This window comes from Penicillium lagena (genome assembly GCF_028827675.1).
Source record: "Penicillium lagena strain IBT 129212 chromosome Unknown utg000005l_segment0_segment0, whole genome shotgun sequence".
NCBI classification, from domain to species: Eukaryota; Fungi; Ascomycota; class Eurotiomycetes; order Eurotiales; family Aspergillaceae; genus Penicillium; species Penicillium lagena.
This window is the reverse complement of record NW_026623226.1, coordinates 2,393,196-2,419,271: the sequence shown is the minus strand read 5'-3', so window position 1 is coordinate 2,419,271 and position 26,076 is coordinate 2,393,196. Positions and strand designations below refer to the sequence as shown.

General features: G+C 54.6%; 8 protein-coding genes across 8 annotated transcripts; 5 read left to right on the top strand and 3 right to left on the bottom strand.

Moving 5' to 3' along the window:
- Window positions 1–207: 207 nt before the first annotated feature.
- On the top strand, window positions 208–2,196 carry N7510_007699 (karyopherin alpha; the record flags this gene model as incomplete). The annotated part of the gene is made up of 3 exons (XM_056979624.1): window positions 208–447; window positions 719–1,228; window positions 1,285–2,196. The coding sequence occupies 3 exons, from the start codon at window positions 208–210 to the stop codon at window positions 2,194–2,196; spliced, it is 1,662 nt and encodes a 553-aa protein (XP_056832667.1).
- Window positions 2,197–3,246: 1,050 nt separating this feature from the next.
- Window positions 3,247–6,851, bottom strand: N7510_007698 (cohesin subunit IRR1; the record flags this gene model as incomplete). Its single annotated transcript, XM_056979623.1, has 2 exons — window positions 3,247–6,359; window positions 6,416–6,851. 2 exons carry the CDS (start codon window positions 6,849–6,851, stop codon window positions 3,247–3,249), a joined length of 3,549 nt encoding a protein of 1,182 aa, XP_056832666.1.
- A 969-nt stretch (window positions 6,852–7,820) lies between these two features.
- On the top strand, window positions 7,821–9,038 carry N7510_007697 (urease accessory protein UreD; the record flags this gene model as incomplete). The annotated part of the gene is made up of 1 exon (XM_056979622.1): window positions 7,821–9,038. One exon carries the CDS (start codon window positions 7,821–7,823, stop codon window positions 9,036–9,038), a length of 1,218 nt encoding a protein of 405 aa, XP_056832665.1.
- Window positions 9,039–9,743: 705 nt separating this feature from the next.
- On the bottom strand, window positions 9,744–17,113 carry N7510_007696 (putative rRNA biogenesis protein RRP5; the record flags this gene model as incomplete). The annotated part of the gene is made up of 4 exons (XM_056979621.1): window positions 9,744–10,839; window positions 11,552–12,117; window positions 12,189–16,598; window positions 16,661–17,113. 4 exons carry the CDS (start codon window positions 17,111–17,113, stop codon window positions 9,744–9,746), a joined length of 6,525 nt encoding a protein of 2,174 aa, XP_056832664.1.
- A 299-nt stretch (window positions 17,114–17,412) lies between these two features.
- Window positions 17,413–19,676, top strand: N7510_007695 (WD40 repeat domain-containing protein; the record flags this gene model as incomplete). Its single annotated transcript, XM_056979620.1, has 3 exons — window positions 17,413–18,061; window positions 18,114–18,227; window positions 18,280–19,676. The coding sequence occupies 3 exons, from the start codon at window positions 17,413–17,415 to the stop codon at window positions 19,674–19,676; spliced, it is 2,160 nt and encodes a 719-aa protein (XP_056832663.1).
- Window positions 19,677–20,064: 388 nt separating this feature from the next.
- N7510_007694 (uncharacterized protein) lies at window positions 20,065–21,202 on the top strand (the record flags this gene model as incomplete). Its single annotated transcript, XM_056979619.1, has 2 exons — window positions 20,065–20,102; window positions 20,164–21,202. The coding sequence occupies 2 exons, from the start codon at window positions 20,065–20,067 to the stop codon at window positions 21,200–21,202; spliced, it is 1,077 nt and encodes a 358-aa protein (XP_056832662.1).
- Window positions 21,203–21,390: 188 nt separating this feature from the next.
- N7510_007693 (chaperonin-containing T-complex alpha subunit TCP1) lies at window positions 21,391–23,384 on the bottom strand (the record flags this gene model as incomplete). The annotated part of the gene is made up of 6 exons (XM_056979618.1): window positions 21,391–21,774; window positions 21,833–22,867; window positions 22,923–23,027; window positions 23,092–23,177; window positions 23,235–23,282; window positions 23,342–23,384. 6 exons carry the CDS (start codon window positions 23,382–23,384, stop codon window positions 21,391–21,393), a joined length of 1,701 nt encoding a protein of 566 aa, XP_056832661.1.
- Window positions 23,385–23,561: 177 nt separating this feature from the next.
- N7510_007692 (proline--tRNA ligase) lies at window positions 23,562–25,627 on the top strand (the record flags this gene model as incomplete). Its single annotated transcript, XM_056979617.1, has 6 exons — window positions 23,562–23,861; window positions 23,913–23,972; window positions 24,025–24,194; window positions 24,253–24,611; window positions 24,664–25,557; window positions 25,617–25,627. The coding sequence occupies 6 exons, from the start codon at window positions 23,562–23,564 to the stop codon at window positions 25,625–25,627; spliced, it is 1,794 nt and encodes a 597-aa protein (XP_056832660.1).
- Window positions 25,628–26,076: the final 449 nt, after the last annotated feature.

Below are 26,076 nucleotides of genomic sequence, written 5' to 3'. Positions count from 1 at the left end.
GTCGGAAGAAGTACGAGGAAGTCAATAATCAGTACGCGTTCCCGCAACAACCCACGGGCCAATCAGAGCCCCTGATCGGGCCCCCTCCTTCCCACATATCCCACTTCTCAGTTGTGTTCTTGCCTCCTTCCTTCCCTCCGTCAACCATCCCGCCCATCCCTTCTTTCCTTTCTTCTTGTTGCAACTACTATCCATTTCTTTGTCACCATGGCGGAACGGTACATCCCCGAGCATCGCCGCACTCAGTTCAAGGCCAGGAACCAGTTTCGCCCCGATGAGCTCCGTCGCCGCCGTGAGGAACAGCAGGTCGAGATTCGGAAGCAGAAGCGCGAGGAGAACCTAGCCAAGCGACGAGGCATTCAGACTCGCGATGGTGGAATCGGTGTGGGTGGTGGCATGGCTGCCGCCACTGAGAGCGACGACGAGGCTTCGGCCATCGAGAGCGAGGTACGTTTTTTTCCCTTTTTTTTTTTTCTTCTTGTCGTTATCTTGGCTACTCCCGCCGACGGCCCTGGGTTGCGCTGGGCAAACTCAGAGAGCCTTTTCCGTGACCTTCTGGCTCGCCCCTCCCTTTGTTATTGTGATGCCATCATCATCAACATGGATTTTTTTTTCACCGCCCAGTTGCCCCAGCCGCGCCCCTCCAAAACACACGATGGGGCGGGGACACGGAAAATCGAGACAAATAAGCACAACGCTAACATGATGGACTCTCTAGCTCAACGTCGAACTCCCCCAGATGGTGAAGGGTGTTTTCTCCGACCAGGTTGAGGAGCAGATCCAGGCCACCACTAAGTTCCGGAAACTGCTGTCCAAGGAGCGCAACCCGCCCATCGAGCGGGTCATCGAGACCGGTGTTGTGAGCCGTTTCGTGGAATTCCTTCGCTCCCCCCACACCTTGGTGCAGTTTGAGTCTGCCTGGGCCTTGACCAACATTGCCTCCGGATCCGCCCAGCAGACCCAAGTCGTCATCGAAGCCGGCGCCGTGCCCATCTTCGTTGAACTGCTCAGCAGCCCCGAGCCTGATGTTCGGGAACAGGCCGTGTGGGCGCTTGGAAACATTGCTGGTGACAGCCCTCACTGCCGTGACTTCGTTCTGGGTGCTGGTGCCCTGCGCCCGCTGCTCAACCTCATCAACGATGGCCGCAAGCTGAGCATGCTCCGCAACGCCACCTGGACGCTCAGCAACTTCTGCCGCGGCAAGACCCCGCAGCCCGACTGGAACACGGTACGTCTACACAGAAATTCGAAGATTGGCATGCCGACTAACTTTGTTTTACTCAGATCGCCCCTGCCCTCCCCGTCCTCGCCAAGCTTATTTACATGCTGGACGACGAGGTCCTGATTGACGCCTGCTGGGCCATCTCTTATCTGTCTGATGGTGCCAACGACAAGATCCAGGCCGTGATCGAGGCCGGTATCCCCCGCCGCCTTGTTGAACTCCTCATGCACGCTTCCACTTCCGTGCAGACCCCTGCGCTCCGCTCTGTCGGCAACATTGTCACCGGTGATGATGTCCAGACCCAAGTGATCATCAACTGCGGTTCGCTCCCCGCACTGCTTTCGCTTCTGAGCTCCACCAAGGATGGCATTCGGAAGGAGGCTTGCTGGACAATCTCCAACGTCACGGCTGGTAACTCGAGCCAGATCCAGGCCGTCATTGATGCTGGCATCATTGCCCCGCTGATCAACCTGCTCGCCAACGGCGACTTCAAGACTCGCAAGGAGGCCTGCTGGGCTATCTCCAACGCGACCTCCGGTGGTCTTCAGAAGCCTGATCAGATCCGCTACCTTGTTTCCCAAGGGTGCATCAAGCCCCTCTGTGATCTGTTGGCCTGCCCCGACAATAAGATCATCCAGGTTGCCTTGGACGGTCTGGAGAACATCCTGAAGGTCGGTGATATGGACAAGGAGTCTGGTCAGGGTGAGGCTCGCGTCAACCGCTACGCTCTGTTCATCGAGGAAGCTGGTGGCATGGAGAAGATCCACGATTGCCAGAACAACGCCAACGAGGAGATCTACATGAAGGCTTACAACATCATCGAGAAGTACTTCTCGGATGAGGATGAGGCCGCCGGTGACATCGATGAGCTGGCTCCCCAGCAAACCCAGACCGGTTTCGCTCTTGGCACCGGCCAGCAGCAGCCCGGCGGATTCAACTTCGCCAACGGCGGCGGTGACTCCATGGACATGTAAAGGGCATGGATACCTCTTTCTGCCCTGTCATTGTATCGTGTGTCCCCCTTCACTCGATATTCACTGAGCTGTCTCCAACGTCACTTCGCTGCCTCTCCTGTGCTTCGGGACGCTCAACCATCCACCGAGCCGGCCTTTCGCTTTCAAGTAGAGCCCCAAACTTGCTCTGCTGCCCCCACTTCCCCGTTCTCCAGCCTCGGCTCTAGTCACGATTCTCATTCCAGCCCCCTTTCTTCTTCTTTTTTTTTTGCTCCCTGTTTGTTTCTCACTCACGATAAACAAGATTCACCATCATGTATCCCCCCACCCCTTTAGCATCCTCATACACAGGCGTATTTGTTTGCAGGATCGGTCCTTTGCTCTCCTATGTTAATGCACCCCCCTCCCTTCCCCCAACCCCTTCCCGTCTGGTGTTCCTCGCGTGGGGTTTGGGCCCTCTCGAGGAACTCCTCCCCCTTCGCTTCTGCCATTGGCAATGGCGGCCCATTCGTTGGAGATGTCTGCAAAGATGTTGCTCTTCTACATCGCCGATGATCTGGTCCCATGGCGCCTCCCCCTGAAAAGCTTTGTGTCATCTCGCAGTTAGCCAGGAAAAGTGCCATGTCCTACACAGCAGAATTGTATTTCGAGTAGTGCGTTTCCAGTAGACTGATTGTGGATGTCACTTTGTGTGGCTGTATACTCGAACAGCAAGACATGCCGCAAATCTGCAGACACTGCTTTACCGCGGCATCTCGTTGTAACAGCATTGAGCAGTCTATAACAAGGGGAAAAGAAGCACAACCAATCTCAGCGCAAGCAATATTATCTATGCCAGTACGAAAGAAAGAGATACAGCAACAAAGGGGGAATAGATTTGCATCAGAATAAGGTAATAAATAATAAGCAAGAAGAGCAAAAAGATATCGAAGATAAGAAGAAAAATCCGTAAAAGAGATCGATCTCATAGCATACACACAGGTCGCGGGTTCCATAACTGCAAATAAGGCAGATGGGGAAAAGTTTTGGGACAAAGGAGAATAAATATGACCGAGAGAGCTAGAGAAAGCATCAGTCACCCATGACCTCGTCCTCGTCCTCGTCAGGGTCAGCGGCTAGAGCATTCAAGTCTTCGATGTCATCGTCCGCACGGTCGATATCATCCTCAACGAGTCCGCGAGCGCGCAGATCATCCTCGTCATCTTCTTCCATGAGATCCGGCTGTCCACCCTCTTCTTCCTCATCATCATCGTCTCCGACAAGTTCGGCAGAGATAGCAGACGTCTTGCCAGTCTGCTGGCCTGCGGTGGTACCAGGTTTGGCGGGCTGCTGCTTCGCTCTGCTTTTCGGCGCGCTGCGCGGTTTCCGCTCTTCCAGGTACGACAATACCTCGCGGTAGTTCTGGCCCAGCGCGGTCTTGTTGCGCAGCAGGCGCTTCTTTAGGGAGCCGCGCTTGGCACCAGAGGCGTCGACGATGCGCGCAATGATGGCGAGGACGAGCTTGCCGGTTAGCTCGCACAGACGCTGTTCGGCCACGATGTTGCTGCGGAGTCGCTCGTTGGCCATTGCCTCGTCGTTGTCTTCGTCGCTGGCTTCGTCTTCATCTTCAGGGTCGTCTTCCGGGGCGTCTTCGTCTGCAGGATCAATGTTTCGGCCGGATTTCTTGGCGAAGGTGCGTTCGGCGATGCTGTGGATTTTGGTGATAAGGGCCTGGGCGTCATGTCCGATTTCATGGACGAGGCTTTGAGTCTGGAAGACAACGTCTTCATCGTTGCCATTGCCCTGCCCGACGTTGCGGAGTGTGCTGAATAATGTCTGCAGGTCCAGAAAGGTGGTTGTAGCTGTGAACCGAAGCTCATCGAGACCAGAACGCTTCTCCATGATTTTGGTGAGGGTGGACGCGAACATTTCGCGACCCTTGGTGAGGGCTTCGAAATAGGATGTCGTGAAGGATGCTTTACCGTCATTCAACGCAGCAGCTAGCGCTTGCACTTTCCACATGAAATAGAAGAGCAAGGTTCGGAGGCTGCTCGTCACAAGCTCTGCCTCCGCCTGGACCGTCTCCTCATCCTCATCGTCCTTGAGAACGCCACGCCCCGCGAGGTGAATGAGTATATTGAAGGGGGCTTCCGGGTGGTCCTTCTTGGACCTTGAACGGGTGCTAGGGACCGTTTCAAGAATGCTGGTGCAGTCTGTGATGCCAGCAAGGTTCGAAATGCGCGTGACGGTGTTGGTCAAGTCCGTGAGGGTCGGGTCGGAGATGGATCCTCCTTCCTGGACCTCCTTTTTCCGGGACAATGCACCAAGCGCCTCCACCATATCATCCCACAGCTCCTGAATCTTGCTCTCTAGCGCTTCGCGCATCTCATCGGAGCTCTTGGCATGGAGAAAAGCCACACTTGCCTCCGCCAGCACGTCTTGGTCCGAATGTGTGAGGAATTGCTTGTTAATATCATTCAGCAAAGACGAGTAGGCCGTGGCGTCTTTCTGGAGGTCTTGAATCGCGTCCAGGTCGACAAAATGCTCCAATCGCAAGACCGCAGAGGCTGCTTCTGGGGTAGATCCGAATTTGTTGAGGAGCTGCGGAATGATCTGTGCCAAGCTGTGGGAGATTTCTTCCTGAAGCTCAGCAATCTTCGCTGTCATGGCCTTCACCTTGCGTCCTCGCTTGTCAATATCGGACTTGGCAACATCGAGAACTCGGAGCTTCACGGCAGCGCAGAGAACCTCAAGCAGGATAGCTTCCTGGCCCTCCTGCATCTTGTACAATTTTCTCACAACTCCAGTCGTGTCATCTTCAGATGGATTGTCGGCAATCTGGGAGTGGTCGTAGAGCAGGTAACCGGCCAATGCTTGCCATTGAGAGAGGTCCTCCATATGGGGATAAATTGCCTCCGTTGCCAGGACAAACCGTGAGTCCAACGGCACGCCTGAGAGCGAGTCACGCGCCGAGGTTCGTCCTTGCTGCTGTTCGGATTCCTGTTGGTCGTACGCCTGAAACATGTCGACCAGGCACTTGAACTTGATCCATGCCCGTTTCGGTGATTCGTAGTCATCCTCATCGTCGTCGGGAAACATCTCGGTGACCTCATCTTCCACTTCCTCGGTGACTGATTCAAATGCGTCCTGCACGTTGGACACAAAGAAGCGACCGGCTGTCTTCCGGATGCGAGGATCCATATCGAATACCAGCCGGCCAGCGGCATCAATATCGTCTGGTTCAAGGAATCCGGCTTCGCGGAAATGATTCAACAGCTCAACGGCCACCCCACGCACATTGATGTCCGCATCCTGGACAGCGATCTCAACGATCCGTGGGCGGAAGCGCTCGGTAAAGGAATGAAGACCGCCGATGTTATCTCTATTCTCGTACAGGGGCAGCAATTGCGTTAGGGCCACAAGCCGGACTTGCGCAACCACATCCGCAAGAGTCCAGCCTAGATAGCGCAAGTATTGTCCTTCAAAGAAGACCTCGCGGTATGTGCGAATCCATCGGCCCAGAGCCGCCAGACACTCCGCACGGATCGTCCCATCAACATCCCGATAGCGGTGGACGAAAACGGTGTCGAAAAAATCCTGCAGGAGCTCGTCGAGTCGCTCAGTCTTCTCCTCACCCTCGGAAACAGCCTTCTGGATGGCGTCCACGCGACCTTTGTTCACGGACTTTTTCTTCTTTTCGCTCTCAAGTTGCTTGCGAGAGGTGGACACGGTCGTCATTACCTCCCGAGCAATATCACACAAGGCATTCATGATTGCCAGAGCAATGATGGTCGCCGTATGCCGAAACGGGCGACAACCGGCGGTGGACATGGAGGATACCCAGACGTGAATATTTTCGAGCAGGGCGTCATCCGTGTAGAGAACCGATGAGTGATGGAAAGTCTGGATGAGCGCGACCGTATACTCCTCAAGGAGCGGCTGGAAAGCTCGGTATTTCTTCGCCTTGGATACAAGCGGATATTCGGTGATACCCTGTGCCTGGTATAGATTCTGCAAATCCATGATGCGGTCCGGAGCATTGTCTGCATCTGCCGCCTCCGCCTCACTGATTTCGAGATCGGCTCCGGCGCATCGTAGAATGAAGTTGATCAAGTCGCGCATGCCTTGTCCGTTGTGGCGTTGGTATCGCGTCAGCCACTGAGCGGCAGCGGTATCGGCATTGTTGCTCTTCCCAAAAACCTCCGCTAAACCAACACTGTTAGCCAGGATGTATGTATGGAGTTGCCAAAAAGCCACATACCAAACAGCCCACGCTCACCAGCCGCAAGACTGGGACGAGGCTTCGCTTTCTTGGGACGTGATCCAGGGAGTCGGCCATTGGCCGGTCGGAAGGCCAGCTGCCGTGCCAGTCCGTTGGCGTTGACCTTGGGTTTCTTTGCCGCATGGGATTTCTTGGGGTTGGATAGCTTCTTGGTGATGCTTCTGCGTGCGGCACGGCGCTTTTCTCTCAACTCCTCCTCGTCCGCGTCTTCGTCGGTGGCCTCGTCACTGTCCGACTCGGACGCGTCGTCGCTTTCCGAATCATCGTCACCATGGGGCTCGCCTCGCTTGCGTTTAGCAGAATGGGAACTCTGGGAAAAGATATCAGGGCGCCGCGTCGCGCGTCCGGACTTGCGTCTGTCTTGGGCGGGGGTCGTTGATCCTGCTTCAGGGCTTGCGGCGGGATCGACCTCCATGGTGCAAAGATAAATCGTGTCGTGAGGACGAGAGGGTGACGGTCGGCACTAGCGAACGAAATATGCCGAGCAGGCCAGTGTCTTGATGGTGGAGATGTGTTGCAGAAATCAAGAGTGATCCGCGCTGCGGGCGGGACGCGCGTGGGTGGCTTCGCGAGGATTGGGGGAATCACAGACCCGCGCGTGTCAAGGTCCGGAAGGAGTGGTATAATCGGGATGCTGTGAGTTCAAGAAGATCCTGCATTCATGGCATACAGAACCAGAAGTGGATCAGACGCGAGAAACGAAGCGCTACGAGGAAGGGGGGAGGCAATCAGCATGGATGGGGGGATGCTGAGTCCGGGACGCGATCGTGTGGTGATGCCTCAGTGCCTGAGTGCCTGAGTGCCTAAGTGCCTAAGTGCCTGAGTGCCTAAGTGCCTGAGTGCCTAACTGCCTAACTGCAAGTGCCTGTATTCACTGGCATCAATACCAGTAAGCATACCGTTCCAGGTGGGTCTGGCTGGGTCTGGCTGGGGCTGGCGTGGATCACGGGGCCACAAGTCCGACGAGATGCCGTAATAGAAACTGCTTCAACGGCTCCCTAGACACGAGCCAAGGACGCTCGCGACATCAGAGCCCCCGCTTGAACCGGAGTCTATCCACTCGGCATCACGGACACAAGGGACACCAAGGCCCATTGACTCCAGCCCGCATATACTTACGCCATTCGTCCCCCCGTGTTAATAATGCCCCCCGTGTGACTAATGCATGGTATTATAGTTATTGTGGTATATACACCAGGTCCGCCAGACACCACTCTGGGGTAATCCTGAACATTCTGCACAGCATCATGCTCTGCTGCTGACCGCCACATGACCTAACGAACCCGTTGCCCTTTGCGCCATTTTTGGCTGATTCTGACAATCGCCTCATAACCCCTCGGACTTGCCTCCCCTAGTCCAGTACTCCCCGTTTGCTTCTCCCACCATGCGACAACCGGCAATGCCTATCATCTCGCCCTTTGAGTCTTCCATTGCGAAGCCCGGCCAGGGCACCGTGGTCCTGTCCCTCCTCCCACCCGCCAACCCCACCCTCACCACCCTCACCTACAAATACCCGCTGAAGCTAGTCCCTCGAGCACCGGGATTCGCGGGCAGCAATGGCCATGGACCGGCCTCGGAGGAGTCGAAGAGTCCCTCCCGGCCGGTGCACCTCTATCTTCTCACCTACGGCGGCGGGCTTCTGCCGGGTGACCACATCGAGGTGTCGATCACACTCGAGCCGAAGACGAGGATGGTTGTGACCACGCCGCAAGGGAGCACGAAGATATTCAAAACGGACCCCAACAACCGCGGCAACATGCCCCATGTGATCAAGGGACACCGCAAACAAATGCCCGCCAACGAGCACCTCTCCGACATGAGCCAACAGACCCTGAACGTCCGCATCGGCCGCCAAGCGGCCCTGTGCTACTTGCCGGACCCCTCAGTGCCTTTCCAATACAGCCGCTACGCCCAAATACAGACCTTTACCGTGGATGCCGCCGCCAAGGGCGAGCAGCGGAGCAGCCTGTGCGTACTCGACTGGGTGACACAGGGCCGCACGTCGCGCGGCGAGGACTGGAACTTTCGTTCCTGGCGGGGCCGGAACGAGGTCTGGGCCACCGACGAGAAGACGGGCAAAAGCCGACTTTTACTCCGGGATTCAGTCATCCTAGACGATGAGGACGAAGACCTCGACAGCGACGAAGATGAAGACGAAGAAGACGACGAGGAGGAGGGTACCACCACCGATCCCCGTGGCAACAGCCACTCCGGCCGCGTTGACACTCCGCCGCCGCAGGCCGGCCTGGCGCCCATGAACATCCTCCAGGAACGGACACGGCCGCATGGCGTTGTTGGCACGCTGATCCTGTCCGGGCCAGTATACGACGATCTCGGTTCCTTCCTCATGCACCAATTCACCTCGCTGCCGCGCATCGGCAGCCGGAATTGGTCGGCAACCGCACCGCCCTCTGAACCGGAGTCCTCGCCCAGCACAAATTCCAACGTCACCTGGACCGCGGCGCGCGTGCGTGCTGGGTTCGTGCTTGTCAAATTCGGCGCCAAGGACTTCGAAACCGCCAAGCACTGGCTGGGCGGACTGCTCCGCGAGGAGGGCACTGTGGCGCGCGAGTTTGGCGAGGAAGCCCTGTTTAGCTTATGATCTCATCTCTGTTATTTCCTCTCTCTCTCTCTCTCTCTCTCTCTCTCTCTCTCTCTCTCTCTCTCTTTCTCTCTTTCTCTCTTTCTCTCTCTCTCTCTCTTCCCCCCTCCACCCCAACTTCTGACGCAGGGCTGAGAACAAGGAGTGTCCAAAGCTCAAAGCGATGAGAAACACGATACGTGGTCCAATTTCAAGCGGCTTCGGCTCTCATTTCCTCCACTATCTATGGTTTTGGAACGTGCATTTGTGTTTTGTTTTGTCTAGCATTTAATTGTTTTGATTTCGGAGCATTGTCAACGATGTTGTTCTGTGCAAGCCTCATACCATCCTTCGGGATTGCCTTGCTGGAGAGGGAGTTTGTGGAGTCTAATATAGTCATAAGTGCCAAGTGCTGGCCGACGACGGCGATCGGGATAGGTTATCATGACCTGCATGCATGCATTGCAACAATTTCACTTTCATCTTCATCCCACCAGCATATCATGGAATTCATTGAGGCATGAGAATATCATTTTATTGTCAATGTCGTAGTTTATCGTAAAATAAACCCAAGGTATCACGGATATCAAAAAAAAAAGAAAGTCTCAGTCAACCACGCCCATCTAATCAAAACCAAATAACGCAAGAAACAAAAGAACCCAATCCCGAGCAGTAAGATCATGCATCATCCATAACAGAAGACTGGGATACATCCCCCTAGATCAATCAAAGCCACCAGTCAAAAACACGAATATTCCAATCCCCCTTTGTAGCCGCGACCAAATCATCAACATTCAATATATCAACGCCCTCCTGCACGAGAATGCGCCAGATATGATTACGCAGGCTCCGCGGCCAACTGGGCAGCGACCAATACCGCACCTTCAAGCCATGCGCATGCGCGACGCGGATCTGCTTCCGGAGACGGGTCATTTGGCTCTCCGTGAAATGGAATGGCCAGGGGAAGCCGATGGCTTTTTTAAACGAAACCGAGGCGTAGTAGCTGTTCGTGGTGTTGAATGTGTTGGCTGTTATCACGGCCGGGATGCCTGATATGCCTTGGTCGTAGTCCAGGGAGCGCGTTGTCACGAAGGGATCTGAGGGGGTTTGTGCCGACGAGGTAGTATTGTCATTGCTATTGTCATTATCGTCGATTAGCTTGTCGAGCGGGGCGTCGAAGAAAATATCCCTGTAGCTCGAGTTGGCCGTGACGAGATCAAAGGGCGTATTTCCCGTTCCGACGACAGTGATGGGACCACGGACGACCTCGCGGCCATTGAAATGGGTTAGATAGCCGCGCTCGCGCAGCGGTGCAAGCCCCTTCACGACAGCCGGCCAGGTAGCTGCGCCGTTAGTCTTCAAATCAACCAGCAGGATCAGCGTTTGGGACGGATCTGTATCGAAGACGCCATGCAGCGGACGGCCGTCGATTCGCGGCTGGAACCTGGTGACGGGGTTCTGGTGCTCGAGAATCGTGACCAGTGGGTCGACGTACATCGACCGCAGGGTGCGACGGGAGGTCAGCGAGGACCGCGTGTGTCCCACGTATAGCTCGTCCTCGTCGAAGGACCAGACGTCTGCCTCGACGCCGATGCAGCCGGCTTGCAGGGCGGAGTACAGCGGGACGCGCCGCCAGTAGTCGTTGTGCGAGTGGCATGCCACGGGGATGATGTCCCGCGAGATATCCGTCGGCCAGTGCGAGATATCCTCCACGATGTGGCCGTCGTCGATATACTTCCAGTGCTGCGCTGCGCGGTCGTATTCGTCTGGGAAGAAGCCGAGGACGATGCCCCAGGCGAGGGAGATAAATTGGATGATGCCTCTGATCATTGCATTGTTAGTTGTGTGGCATTTTTATTTCTCCTGCGAGGAAGCGCAGGAAGGAATTAGTTCGGTACTCACAGCAAAACGAAGAAGACACAGCATGCGCGGCCCAGATACCGCCTCCATCGACACCGCTGCGAGGGCATCTGCCGCAAGGGCGGCTCATCCTTATAACCAATTTCCAGGGAGGGAGTCCAAGCCTGGCGCCCTCGACTGGAAGGTTCGCCCTCCAACCCCTCTCTCTCCGAGGGATGTTCATCGACGACGTCTGTATAGGTGTCAAAGGGGAACTCGAGCAGACAAGTCGTCGACGACGAGTCCTGCGGCGGTAATTGCTGCACAGCCGGCGCCATGATGATGCTGAGGAAGGGAATACAGCGCCATTCTTATGAGGTTTTTCGTCCGTCTTGTTTGTCGGGTTATCCATGATCTGCTCTGCAAAGCATGCCTCGACTCCGCGGTCCTGATAGGCTGGGTCCATGGAACGTGACCGGCCAAACCCTCGGGGACGAACCAAGTCTGCGTGTGGTTGACTGCGGTGGTCGGATAGGGCCAGCGATCATTTATATGGTTGACTACTGCAGTAGGAAACTGGGAAGATACGAAAGAAGAAGAAAATATATGCTAAGGGACTATGTACATGCAACGGCCAGAAACACCCACGCTTTTTTTTGGTATGGTCGGAGAGTAGCAAGCCAAGAGCCACTCACTCATCCTCTTCCTTCTGCAGAGATTTGACATACGCCGCAGCGCGCGCCTTAATTTCTTCGACCATCTTCTCATCTCCCTCTCCGGCAGCAGCCCGCTTCTCCTCAAAGGCCAGCCACTTCTTGAACAGGAACCGAGCCTGCTTGGGCTTGAGCTTCTTGCTTTCGTCTACGCTAATAACAGCGCCACCCTTCTTGCCGCTCTGCAGGCCGAGGACCCGCTCAAACAGCCGGCGAACCTGCTCCGCATCGCCGGCCTTGGTCTCTAGGTCGAGAAGCACGTTCCACAGGTCAATGCGCTTGGGGAACGAGGATAGCAGGCCTTCGAACACGGTGCGGCCGCGTTCCACGTCGCCGTTCGCGGAGCGGAACTCCAGTTGTGCGAACTTGGTGGTCGTCTCGACGTGAGTGTGCTTTGGCAGCGACTGAATGGCGCGTGGCAGAAGAGCCCGGCCACGCTGCGGTGCGGCCATCGTGTCGAAGAGGAAAGTGGCGAAGTTGAGGAAGAACTTGGGGGATTGGGTGGAGATCTTCTTCTTGAGAGCTGCCCCGAAGAGCTCATCCGCTTTCTGTAGAGTATGATCGTTAGCAGTGAATTCCGTAGGGAGCGGGTGTACGCGGAGAAGGAGTCGGTGCATACCTCGTTCTTGCCGGACTGGATGTAGATGCTGATCATCCGCTCGTAAATCTCCTGCGGTTCGTTGTATTGGCAAGCGCGCTTGAAGACGTCCTCGAGGCTGTCATCATTGCCGTAGGTGTTCTCCAAGTTCAGCAGTGCAACCCAGACATTGAGCTTCTCGGCATCCTGGCCCATGGTGATGGTGCGCAGCGCACGTTCGGCAATGGCGCGGGCCTTTTCGACTTCGCCCAGTTCCAGCTGGAACGCCATGTACTGCAGCCACAGAAGCGACGAGTCAGGCTCGCCAAGAAGAAGACGCTCGTAATCCGCGACAGACTGTGGGCCGTTGGCATCCAGATCGCCGGTGCGATCGACTTGAATCTCGGGCTTGCGGCTCTTCTTCTTTTTCTTCGTCTGCTCCTCATCACTGTCTGGGGCGGCGACCTCAGCCTCATCATTTTGGACGTTGCCGCTCCAGTCAAAGCCAGCCGCACCGAGTCCTCCAGTTTTGGTGGGCTTGCTGTCTTTCATCGGCACATCTTCATCACTGTCCGAGGCTTCCTCGTCACTGTCATCTTCCAAATCGAGTCCTCCCATAGACACATCATCATCACTATCCTCGTCTTCGTTGTCGCTGTCTCCGACCTCGACACCGCCAAGACCGTCAATGCTCACACCATCTTCTTCGTCTTCGCTGTCATTCTCCTCGTCAACCTCATCTTGGAAGTGGGAGGCCTTGAGTGAGAACGAGATCTTGTTCTGCTCACGATCAATCTTAATGATCTTGGCTTTCACGGCGTCGCCTTCGTCATACAAAGTCCGAGCATCTTCAACGCGCTTCTCAGCCATTTCGCTGCGGTGGCAGAGACCGCTGATATTAGCGGAGCGGTCAATGACGATGAATGCGCCGAATTCCTCGACCTTGCGGATTTTACCCGTCACCACCTGGCCCACCTTGAGGTCTCCAAGCCGGACCGGAGTCTTGTAGTTGGGGTCCAGCGCAGACTCCTTCAGGCTGATCTGCAGCTTGCCCTGCTCTGGGTTCACCAGAGTGACCCGGCCCTTGACCAGCTGGTCCACCTGGAAGGAATCCTTCCATTCCTTGAGGTATGAATCCGAAAGCTCGGACACACGAACGTAGGCAGTCACATCGTTGCCCACGGTAACAAAGAGACCGGAGTCTGCAATCTTCTTCACAAAGCCTCTAACGACATCGTTGACTTTCAGTTCCTTCAAGGAGGTGATTTCGCGATCTTGGACTGGCATCGATGAACTGAGAACCTTGGAAGGCCGAAGCGACAAGGCAATCTTCTTGCTTGAGTTGTCAACGGCAACCACACAGGCGCGAAGCACCTCGTTCTTGTGGTAGACAGTCGGGTTAGCCTTGGAATAGTCGTCGGCGAGGTCAATCATATTGACGGCACCGACAAGCCCCTCACCGAGCTGCATGAGTACATGGCGCTCGGTGACCTTGGTAACTCTTCCAGGCAAGATCATGCCGACGGTGATATCTCCGAAGGTGAGCTTGTCGAAGCCCTGGCGGGCGGAAAGATCAAGGTGGCCCTTTTCAGGGTTAACAGCAGTAACTTGGACCTTGAGGGCAGATCCAATGGGGAAGTTCTTCTCCACATCCGTCAACAGAGACAGGTCATCCGATGCATCCATGAAGCGAAGTCTGCCTCGCACGTTGGGGGTTAGGTTGATCCAGAGACAGTCATCGGCAACATTGTTGACGAAGCCCATCCAAGACGAGCCGACTTTAACTTGCTCCAGGTTCAGCGGAGCTGGATTGGCTGCTTTCAAGAAGCTCGGCTTGAGCGTGAGCTCGAACACTGGGTATTTTCCGGTGCGATGGCTGACAGGCAAGAACTTGTGGTTGCGAGCATCGTGAATGCCCAGGATCCGAGCAGAGAGTTCCTGCTTGGGACGGAAGAATCGAAGAGGCTGCTTCCGATCCTTGAGATCCTCCCAGTTGTCGAAGACCTCGGAAACGTCAATCCGACCTTGGATGTTGTCTGCCAATTGGACGTTGATCTGGGTGGCCTTAACGGAAGCAATCTTGCACTTGACGATTCGCCCGAACGTGAAGTCGGATATGGTCTTGATATTGTCGTCAGCGGGGTTTGCGACGACATCATCAGTAGGCGCAGCTTTCTGCTTAGGGCCTGCACGGGTGGCTTCAACAGGCTTCATGCTCAGGATGAAACGCTGCAAGTCAAGTTCCAAGGAGTGGACTGTTACAGAGACGGTTTGTCCCTTCGACAGGCCGAACTGGGGCTGCGAGAGGTTGGCATCTTCGATGAGACGCTTCGGGACCAAACCATTGAGCTCACCGAGGAACTCGACAAACACACCAGCGGGAGTGATATTCCGGACAAAACCCGTGACTGTGGAACCCTCCTGTAGTTGATCAAATTGGCTGGGCATGGTCTTGCCCTTGGAGGCCTTCTTCAGGCTGGCTCTGCCAGACACTCTGATGAGACGGCGGGAACGCTGGATATCGAGAACCAGAAGATCGTTCAGCTTTTGTCCAACTCGAATCTTGGAGAGAGTTGAGCTCTGCTTGGACGGCGACCCATCGATGATATGCTGAGCGTCCAGACGAGCGACCAGCCCTGAGTCGTCGAGCTTAAGCAGGACGTCGTCGCTGGACTTTTCAAACACGGTTCCGGTAACGAGGAGACCGGGGTGGATATTTTCAAATGCCTTGCGGTATTTCTCTGTAAATGTCGAGGGATCCTTACACGACACAGTAAGTCTGCCCTTTGATGCGTCCACACTGAGTGCGTGAACGTTGACCACTTGACCCAGTTTGAAATGCTGGGCTGGATCCTTGATGTAAGCCTCGCTCATCTCCGACACGGGCAAGAAGCCACGAATAGAGCCGTAGAATTGAACAACAGCACCGTGTGTCTGAAGGTTGACTATAGTTCCAGGGGATTGAGACCCAGCAACAATGCCTTCGTAGTCCTTCCAGATCGCAGATTCGCTGTTGAGCAAGCTCTTTTTCAGGGTCAGGCGAATCTGGCGCTTCTCCAGGTTGACTGACAAAATCCTGGCCGAGATTTTCATGCCGTCCCGGAACTTCTTCTCTGGGAACTGAAGCTGGGTATCTGCAAAGTGCATAGAAGGCACAAGTCCGCTAATCCCATCCGCCAGACCAACAATCAATCCATCCATTCCCGAAGGACCAATCAATATCTTCTCTACCTTTCCTTTCACAGTCGCGCCAACAGTGACATCCTCAATGCGAAGGAAGGGCTGTTCGATGACAGTCTTTTCGAATGACAGGAGGTAGAGGTTATCGAGCATGTTGTACCCGACGATTCTGGCCTCATGGGAAGACCCAACGCTGTACGGGCCCGACTCAGCGGAGATAGAGTCGACCTTGCCGTCTGATAGCCTAGAAATGTGGACAAACCCAAGGTGGCCCGTTCCGTCGAGCTGAACATAGACACCAAGACCGGAGTCGACCTTTACAACCTTGGCCTCGGAAACGATTGCGGAGATAGCTGGTGCATCGTCGGACGAACCAGGGCCATGCGCATCGGGCGACAGCTTGAGAACATGGTCCAGCATCGAAAACCCAACTTTGAATGGTTCCGCGGATGGAAATGTCGAAATGATACGGGCCTTCATCTTGGCACCAATTTTGAACTTCTTCTCCAAATCATCCTTGCCAGCGTTGGCGCCAGAGTGAACCAAATCCACCGTGGTGTCCAGCATGCCCATGATCTTTCCAGCCATTCCATGTGACGTAACCTCAGTCAAAAGAATCTCAGCAGCAACGCCTGGAAGAAAAGAAGTGATGGTAGGGGCGGAGCTGAGGTAGTGAGATTTTTTGATCGAGGCGGAAGATTGGAGATTGGCCGAGAGTTTGACAACATTGCCACTGGTGTTCTGGCCTGTGGTCATACACAAGAAAACGGATCCTTCCTTGATGCTCGAATACTCAATTCGAGGGTCGACTTCCTTGGAGGACATGAAGCCCTTCACGGAGCCTTCGATGCCAAGGTCCATGACCAAGCCGTGGTCCTCCACACTGACGACGGATGCTTGAACAGCGGAGTTCGCAACCAGGTCGGTTTTGGAGAGACCGGTGTTGGCTTGTCTAGGGTCAACCGACAGTTCAATGCGTTTCTTGCTTTTGCCGCTAGTCTCATTGGTGTTGCTACCGGCGGACACCACGAATGCTCGCAAATATTGACCCAGGTAGAAATAGTCTTTCAATTCCAAAGAATCCTCATCCGAGCTTTCTTCCTCATCATCGCCCTCCTCGTCGTTAAGCATCTTCTCAATCTTTTGTTCGATGCCCTTCGAGACCGCGGTGAGAGGGACGTAGCCAGTGAGATTGTTGGGGAGGGACAAGGCAATATCGTGGGCATTGATACTCGACACCTGACCAAGAATCATAGACCCAGGAACAATGCGCTGTGAAATAAAAAAAGTAAGCATGGCTAGTCCAGGCTGCCATTGGAATAAAATTCTCATACCTTAAAGGTCAGACCCTCAATGCGGACATCCTCCTTCTCAGCGGGCTCCTGGCCGGCATCCTTCTTTCCCTTTGTCTTCTTCTTCCGCGACTTTTTCGTAACAGGCGCAGTATCCTCTGCGTCTTCCATTTCAACGTCGTCCTCGTCGGCATCTTCGAGTACACCGGCTGGCTTCTTCGGTCCTTTCGGTCCCTTCTGTTCAAACAGGACATCCTTGGTCGCCTGGATCTGAATTTGCTTGCGCTCCAATGGCGTCAGGACGCTGCCACCACCACGGGGAAATGATGGTTCATCCTCCCGTAGCACAGACAGGTCTGAAGCTTTCGGTGTCGGACCATCTTTTTCTTTCTTCTGATCCTTTTTGCGCTCATCTGCACCCACTTTAGCGCGCTTCTGAGGCTGACGAGTAGCCGTTTCCTCGGGGGCATTCCCTTTCCGCTTGATCGGCGCCATAATGAGCAGGCGAGGCCGAGGCGTGGAATGTCTAGCGGACCAAAGTAAAAAAAAAAAAAGCGAAAATCAAAAATCTGCCGGTCCGATGAGCGGGTGGGCGGTGAACCAAGCGGTGGGTAAGTATTTGCGCGATGGCCGGTCCGCGCCTTAATGGGCCCTTCCCGCGTCAAGACACGAACACGCCCTGGACTCGCGACGTGCTGCAACTCCGCCCTCCTGGTCGTGTCCCTTTTTTTTCTTTCCCTCTCACTCCCCATGCATCCCACCTCCAGTCACTCTTTGTCGCTTTGAGGCTCACCATGGACCTGGGCTCCGGTCTCCCAGAGGTACCACGCTCTGAACCTATCCTCGCTCCGTCCCAGGAGCTCCCATCATCCCCACCCTCAGTAGTTTCCGATGCTGGTACCCGACGGAAGCTCAGGAAGCCACCCCCCGTCACCCCCCGATCCTTTAGGAAGTTTTTCACTCCGCGGTCTCTGCTGAACAGTGGCAATAATGGGAGCAGCGTCAAGACCAATCGCCAGGCTTTAAGGACTTTGAATTCCCCCGCAGTCAACCGTTTGGGTCCAGCATTTACTAGAACGTCCAAAGCCGGTAGCACTAGGAGTCCTCAGAATGGCGTTCCAGATCTGCCACGAACTCCTAACAGGAAAAGAAAGCATTCGTTCTCCTCGACGGCATCACCTCTGCAGTCGTCGCCTTTGAAGAAAGTTCGTCTGATATCCCCAACGGGAGATGAAAATGAACAAAAGACGTTCATCCCAGACTTTGATGTGGCTTCTCGGGGTCGCCAACTGGCTCAAACCCCTCCAAGCCCTCCAAAGCTTCCTCGGCCTGTTTCACCTGTTAGCCGATCCCGAGCATTGCAGACATCCGGTGCCCTGTATATGCGAAGTGTGCTAGGCGCACGCGCGAACCGGGTGACCATACGATCCAACTCAGGAGCTGGTTGGTGCCCAATTCAATCCATATTACAGATCTCAATCTCATTTTCTTCCAGGCTGGCAAGATCTAACATCGAATTTTTACTCGCGACCGGAGGATCGTCACTCGTGCGCGAGCTATGCTAACGAAGGATCGCTGGCTCTCCCATTTTGCAATGCTTCATGCAATAGTAAGTTTTGTCAGCCCAGCTTTCTATGACTGGCTGCTGACACTGATATCAGCCAATTCGCTGGTTGCGGTGGGTGACGAGGAAGGCGGCATTCGGTTGTTAGATTCGTCCAAAGATGATGCGCGCGGCTTTTCTGAGGCGTACCTTGGCTTTCGTCCTCACATGAATTCAGTCATGGATCTTGAATTCTCGTCGGATGATATGTTGTTGGCGACCGCCTCCGGAGACCAAACATCTTTGGTCATTGATATGACCACGCAACAACCTATCTACTGCTTATCAAACCATGTCTCATCCGTGAAACGGGTCCAGTTCCAGCCGGCTGCAAACAACAAGGTTCTTGCGACATGCAGTCGGGACGGGAATGTCAACATCTGGGACCTTCGTTGCAAAGGGGTTGAGCGACCTTCGTTGCAAGTCCAGTGCTCCCTGGAATCTGAGGGTGATCATTCTGCCATGGCCACCGCTCCAAAGGTGATCTATCCTCATGTCCTGAATACGATCCATGGAGCCCACTCCTATTCCACTCCCCAGAATCAGACGTTGGATAAAAATGACCCGCCTCCATTTGGCCGCTCTGATATCACGGTCACCTCTCTTGCCTTTCTGCCTTCTGGCCGTGAAAACCTCTTCGTGACTGCATCAGAGGCCAGTGCAAGTGTAAGGCTTTGGGATTTGCGAACGGCGCATAACAACCGGCGCGGTCGACCCGTCCTTCCCGTGTCTACCTCTCGGGAGCCGGACAGCCATGTCAAATACCGTCGGTTTGGTCTTACTTCGATGGCATTCGGTGGCGATGGCGCGAGACTGTACACGCTTTGTCGTGATGGCACAGTTTATGCATACGCGACTTCGCATCTGGTACTGGGACACGCGCCTGAGCTCTCACTAAACAACAACCGTCCGCGGCGTACAGGAGGCGCTGATAAAGAAGGCCTCGGGCCTCTGTATGGCTTCCGCCACCCACGTCTTCAAGTTTCTTCCTTCTACGTCAAGCTCGCTATGCGCAAGGCGGCCAATGACCGTCCGGAGATGCTGGCTGTCGGCAGTAGCGATCATTGCGCTATGCTCTTCCCCACCGATGAGCGGTACCTAGATTCGCCTATTCAAAGGCCGGCGGATGACCTTCCCCGCCAGCCGTCTCTTTTCTCGACTCGGTCTGGCCTTCGCCGCACCAATTCTGGAGTTGGCCTCTCCGGACGACTGGAGGACACCATCCCAATCTATCAATCCGGCACTTCGCTGGTCGAAGGCCACCAGAAAGAAGTCACGGGGGCCTCGTGGACGGTTGACGGAGAGCTTATCACCGTGAGCGATGATTACAGTGCGCGATGCTGGCGCGAAGGCTCTGAGGCTCGCGAGCTTCGGACTAGTGGCGAGGGAGAGGGTCGACGCTGGCAGTGTGGCTGGGCGGCTACGGTAGATCCCTACGACGATGAGGACGATTAACTTCTTCCCATCTTCCTGTCTGTTTTTGTTTGTTTTCCCTGTTTAGCACTTTCGGGGTATATCTGATTGATTTCTCGCGAGCATTGTCTGGCGCTTCGGAGGGTACTTTGTCTTGTTAGCGTGGCATACCCGTTTTATTGTCTGCATTTTGTTTGCTTCGGGTTTGTATGGATTGCATTTGCGTGTTTTCGAATTTCAGCGAGGTGTTACTAGGGCCAGGAGTTTGAATTGAATAGATGTTTGAGTCAAATTGTTTATCGAGGTCTCAACTGGTAGAGTATAGAGAGCTGTCCATGGTTGGCTGGCGATCGATAAGATACCGCTCGCCCCGAGAAAAAAAAGTTGCGGAACTCCAACCTCTGACCTCCATCCCCCAACCACATCCACCATGCCTCACAAGCACAAGCGCCGCCAGAATGACGAGACGTGAGTCAAAAAGAGATTTGTAGTCTCCAAATCAATACTAATAATCCAAATCAATCTGCAGAACCTTCAACCTCCCACCAACAGAGCTCGCCAAACCTCTTCCCGTGCGCGACCCGAAACTGAAGAAAGGCGGGCCAGCAAAGAATAAGCAGACGCAGCAGAAGAACCAGCAAGAGCAAACGTCGGAGAACACCAAAAAGTCCAAAAAAGCAAAGGGACAGCGCCAAAATGACTTGGCAGATGATACCCCGAAAGCATTCCGTCGACTCATGCAGTTCCAAACGACCGGTCAGCGCACGCCGTCCGGGCTAGATACAGGGAAGAAACAGCAACAACAACAAAAGAAAGACAATATTCAGGGTTCCGAAGGAAACAACAAGAAGCGAAAGCGAGAGGATACCAAAAATGAAGCCGACAAGAGCAAGACCAAAGACACCGTGTCCGCGCAGGAAATGCCCAAGATCCTACCCGGTGAAAAGCTCTCCGATTTCGCGGCACGGGTAGACCGCACGCTCCCACTGTCTGCTATGAAAAAATCAATCGCGCCCGGAGTTGGCAAGATGCGCGAGGATAGACAGACGAGACACGAGAAGCATTTACGGCGGCTCCAGCAGGGGTGGCGCGAGGAAGACGCGCGGATCCGGGAGCGTGAGCAGGCCGAGAGAGAAGAACGCGAGTCGGAGATGGAAGAACAGTTGCGGTTATGGAAGGAGTGGGAGGCTGAAGCTGGGGCGGGGAAGAAGAAGAAGGCCGCTGCTTCTGCTGCTGGGAAGAAGAGAAAGAAGGGTAAGAATAACCGCACTGCTGCTGGCGGGGATGATGAGATGGGGGGCCATGTCAGCGACGATGATGACCCGGATCCATGGGCGAAGCTGAAGAAACGGGACCGCGAGCGCAAGGCCAATCCGTTTGACGTTGTGCAGGCGCCGCCGCAGCTTACGAAACCGAGGGAGATATTCAAAGTGCGCGGCGGGGCCAAGGTCGATGTTGCGAATGTGCCTGCTGCCGTGGGGAGTTTGAGGCGTCGGGAGGAATTGGCTGGGGAGAGAAGGACTATTGTCGAGGAGTATCGGCGACTGATGGCAGAGAAGCGAGGGTGACATGATTGGCGTTGTGAGGATATGTTGTTGTATAGAGGACCCAGCTCACGGTCTATTGAAGTTCTACGAGGTGCAAATGCAGTCAGTACGTACAGATGCAATGGGACACCACCACCCATGTCCATTTCTATGAAACTTCGAATTATCATTTTTTTTTCTAGCTGGGGAATTCACAAAGCGCAGTAGCCCTAATGGCCGTGGCCATCATCCTGCTTCTGCTCCGGGTCCAGCTTGATCATCGTGTCAATGCGCATGATGGCAATGCAGGCCTCGACGGCACTCTTGAGCTGCTTGATCTTGCTCATGCTGGGCTCAAGGACACCGGCCTTCAAGGTGTCGTGGACGCGGCCCTTCATCAGGTCCAAGCCGTAGTTGCGGTAGGTCTTCCTCTTGGCGATGGCCTTTTCTTCCTCATTGGCATCGCCTTCTTCCGCACGCTGTGATAGGGCGTGACGGACACGGAGCTGGGCAACTAGCTCGGATGAGTCCTTGGCTGCGTTGACGGCGAGGGTCTTGGGGATGATGAGGAGGGACTGGGCGAATTCACCAATGGCGAGCTGCTCCCGAGACCCCTGTGGATGGCGAATGTTAGAAAGGAGACATCAGAGACCAAATGGGAGAGAAACTTACTACTGTGACTGCGAATTCCTCCAGGTAGATGTGAAGAGCTGTTTCCACGGCACCACCTCCAGGCACAATGCTTCCGCTCTCCAGAGTCCGCTTAATAGCGCACAGAGAGTCGTGGACAGAGCGTTCCATCTCGTCCAAGCTGAACTCATTTGCGCCCCGAAGGATGATCGAGGCGGAAGTGTGGACCTTGGTTCCCTTGACAAGAATACACTCGTCATCAGAGATCCGTTCTTGCACGACTTCCTCGGCGTGTCCCAAGTATGATGACTCGAATTTCTCATCTCCATTGAGGTCGGACAGAGTGCTGACCAGAGTGGCACCGGTGGCCTTGGCGATGCGTCGCAGGTCCTCCTTCTTGCAGCGGCGGACTGCCATCGCGCCCCGCTCAACGAACAGCTTGAGAACCATGTCATCGATACCCTTGGTCGTGAGGACGACGTTGGCACCGGACTTGAGAATCATCTCCACCCGCTCCAAGACAATACCAGCCTCCCGCTCGCGAATCTTCTCCAGCTGATCAGGGTCTTCCACGGTGATCTGAACGCCAAGCTTCATCCGCTCCTTTTGCAAGTTCATATCCAGACAGGCGATCTTGGCATCGGAGATACGGGTCTTCATGGCCTGGGAGGCAACCGTGCAGTTCAGGGCATAGCCATTGACGAGCACCGACTCAGTTCCACTCTTACCGTGAGCCTTGAGCAGGTTCACAGCCTTGACTGGGTACTTGGTCTCATTCCTCTGGTTGGTCGTCTTGACCAGTAGCATCGCGTCCACACAAAGATTCGCGAAGAAATCGGGATCGGAACCAATGATCTTACTCGACATGGACGTCTTCGCAATGTTGATCAAGCTGTCCTTGCCCAAGTGCTCCACCTTGGTTGCGATGTTCTCGTTCATATATTTCACAGCCTCCCGCAGAGCCAGCCTGTACCCGTTGATGATTGTGGTGGGGTGTATCCGGTTCTTCATCAGCTCATTCCCCCTTCGCAAAAGCTCGGAAGCAATGAGGACGACCGAGGTGGTACCGTCTCCGACCTAGTAAAGTTTAGCAACTCGATCCTCAAGCCAGGTGTAGATTGTCCCCCCGTACCTCCTTATCCTGCTGCTGCGCCAAGTCCACCAGGATCTTGCCCGCAGGGTGCTCAATATCCAGCAAAGACAGAATCGTAGCGCCATCGTTCGTCACAGTTACATCCTAGCAATAGTCAGATACAGATTCGAAGCTCCGCGGGGAAGGGAGAGGTTTGTTGTGTTCATACCCCAATGTCATCCACCATCATCTTGTCCAGACCCGAGGGACCGAAGGAGCTCTTGATGACATTGGAAATGGCCTGGGTCGCGAGGACTACAAAGAGATCAGTTTTCGAACCCGCCACAGAAGCTCGACACTCATCCCACATACCATTTTGCTCGCGAACATCGGCGCCGCTGATTTTCTGTCCACCCAAGACTGTGTGCGAGAGATGTTAGTCCAATGCTGCAAGTATTGCAGAGAAAAGAATATCTCACAGAGAGTATCCGCATTCCGCGGAGCCTCAAAGATGCCAGCCATGACGGAAATGTAGCGAGAGTGTGTGATGGCCGAGCTGTGCTTTCGGGTTTGGGGGGAATAATTGGGGGGTGATTTTTGCCCGGGCGGTGAGGCCCTTGTGTTTTATCCCACATTTATTTCTCAGGTGGGGAGTCATCCTGTTCGCTCTCCTGCTTCGCACCACACCTCGCCCTCACCATGGCTAGCCAGACTACCGACGCCTCTGTCCCTGCGGACGCTGCGCCCATCTCTCTGCCGGTCCGCTCGGAGAACTCTGCCGAGCCTCAGGGCGAGTCCAAGAACGCTGCCAAAAAGGCTGCAAAGGCCGCGAAGCTGGCTGCCGATAAGGCGAACAAAGCGGGCAAGAAGGAAAAGGGGATTGGCAAAGACGAGTCCAAGAAGGCCACCTCCAAGCCTGCCAAGAAGAAGATTGAAAATGCTGCCTTGATCGGTATTGATGCCTCCAAGAGCGAGGATTTCCCTAGCTGGTACCAACAGGTAATCTCAGGTCGCTCGCGTGACAGAATATAAACTGATCTCCATATGAAGGTACTCACGAAAGGCGACATGCTGGATTATTACGATGTCTCGGGCTGCTTCATCCTGAAGGTGTGTCATGGTTCTTGGTCGGAGAGAGACACACTCGGCTAATCTGCTCCAGCCCGCTTCTTACTTCATCTGGGAGGAGATCCAGACGTGGTTTAATTTGAGGATCAAAAAAATTGGGGTCAAGAATTGTTCTTTCCCTCTGTTCGTGTCGGAGGATGTGCTGCAGAAGGAGAAGGATCACATTGAGGGGTTCGCTGCTGAGGTTGCATGGGTCACACATGCGTATGGTTCTCTTTTTCATCCGTGTTAAGGCCATTGTGCTGACAACAAAAACATACAGTGGCTCGACCCCTCTTGAGAAAAAGATTGCCATCCGTCCCACCTCGGAAACGGTCATGTACCCCTACTATGCTAAATGGATAAGAAGTCATCGAGACTTGCCATTGAAGCTGAACCAGTGGAACTCGGTGGTGCGTTGGGAGTTCAAGCACCCCCAGCCCTTCCTGCGAACCCGCGAGTTCCTCTGGCAGGAAGGTCACACGGCCCATCTGACTGAGAAAGCTGCTCGGGAGGAGGTTCGGCAGATTCTCGACTACTACGCGATGATCTACGAGGAGCTCCTCGCTGTTCCCGTCGTCAAGGGCCAGAAGACCGACAAAGAGAAATTCGCAGGAGGGCTTTACACTACAACGGTCGAAGGTAATTATTTACCCTTGAAAGAATAAGAGGCGTCAAACTAACTTGTATATAGGCTACATCCCCGCCACTGGCCGTGGTATCCAAGGTGGTACCTCCCACGGTTTGGGGACCAACTTCGCACGCATGTTCGGTCTTACTGTCGAAGACCCCTCTGCTAAGCCTGGCGAGCAGAAGCCCCCTCTGTACGTCTGGCAGAACTCCTGGGGTCTGTCGACCCGTACAATTGGTGTCATGGTCATGATACATAGCGACAACAACGGCCTGGTCCTGCCTCCTCGCGTGGCAGAGGTCCAGACCATGATCATCCCCGTCGGCATCACGGCCAAGACGAGCGAAGAGGACCGTCAGAAGCTTTATGCCGAGGTGGATGGCCTCGTTGCCGTTCTCGAGGCAGCTGGTGTTCGTGTCCTCAGCGACAAGAGCAGCAACTCCCCCGGCTGGAAGTTCAACCAGTACGAGCTGCGCGGTGTGCCCCTGCGCCTGGAATTCGGCCCTGGCGAGTCGGCTGGCCACTTCGTCACCGCTGCGCGCCGTGATATTCTCGGAAAGGAGGGCAAGAGCTCGATCCCGATCCCCGAGCTGGCGACCGCGGTCCCTGCTCTGCTGGAGACAATCCAGGCCGATCTGTACAAGCGCGCCGATGCAGAGTTCCGCGCTCACCGCAAGCAGATCACCGACTGGGACTTGTTCACCCCTGCGCTGAATGAGAAGAATCTCCTTCTTATTCCCTTCTGCGGAACTGAGCAATGCGAGGATCAGATCAAGGATATGAGTGCCCGTAAGGCAGAGGAAGACTCTGGCGAGGCCGAGGACGCCAAGGCCCCCAGCATGGGTGCCAAGTCGCTCTGCATCCCCTTCGAGCAGCCCGAAGGGATCGAGCCCGGTGTTACCAAATGCCTCAACCCCAAGTGTGGTCGATTGGCCGAAAAATGGTGCATGTTTGGTCGTACGTCAATTTTCCATCTCATTCTTGCTGTAGCAACGCTAACATATTGTTTCCATCAGGTTCCTACTAAGCTATTTTGTCGGTTGTCAGAACCTGCGTGCAAATCTCACTCCATTTCCCATCAGGTGCAATGTCATATTGGGACTAGACAGAGTCCTTCCATGGGATAGAAAGATGTGTCGAAAGCCCTGCATTGATTGTCCGTCTTGTGATTGAAGGAGTCCCATCCAAGATACCTCGTAATTTGTTTTTCATGGCCGTGGAGTTAGGAATTGGGGAATTGGGTCGGGAGGAGGGGTGAGGAAATGTGACTATGAGAAGAATGATTCACGTCTTTTCTTATCAATTTCTTACTGCTCCAGTAAATAAGTCCAGCATAGTTTAGCTGTCTCATCCAAATTGTTAGACAAGTACCGACAAGCCTGAGTCAGGAACACTGGTAGAAAGGGCGAGAACAATAGAGGATTGGCTAGTGGAAAAAAAGGTGTCTGGCAAGCACATGAAGATTCTCCAAGAAAT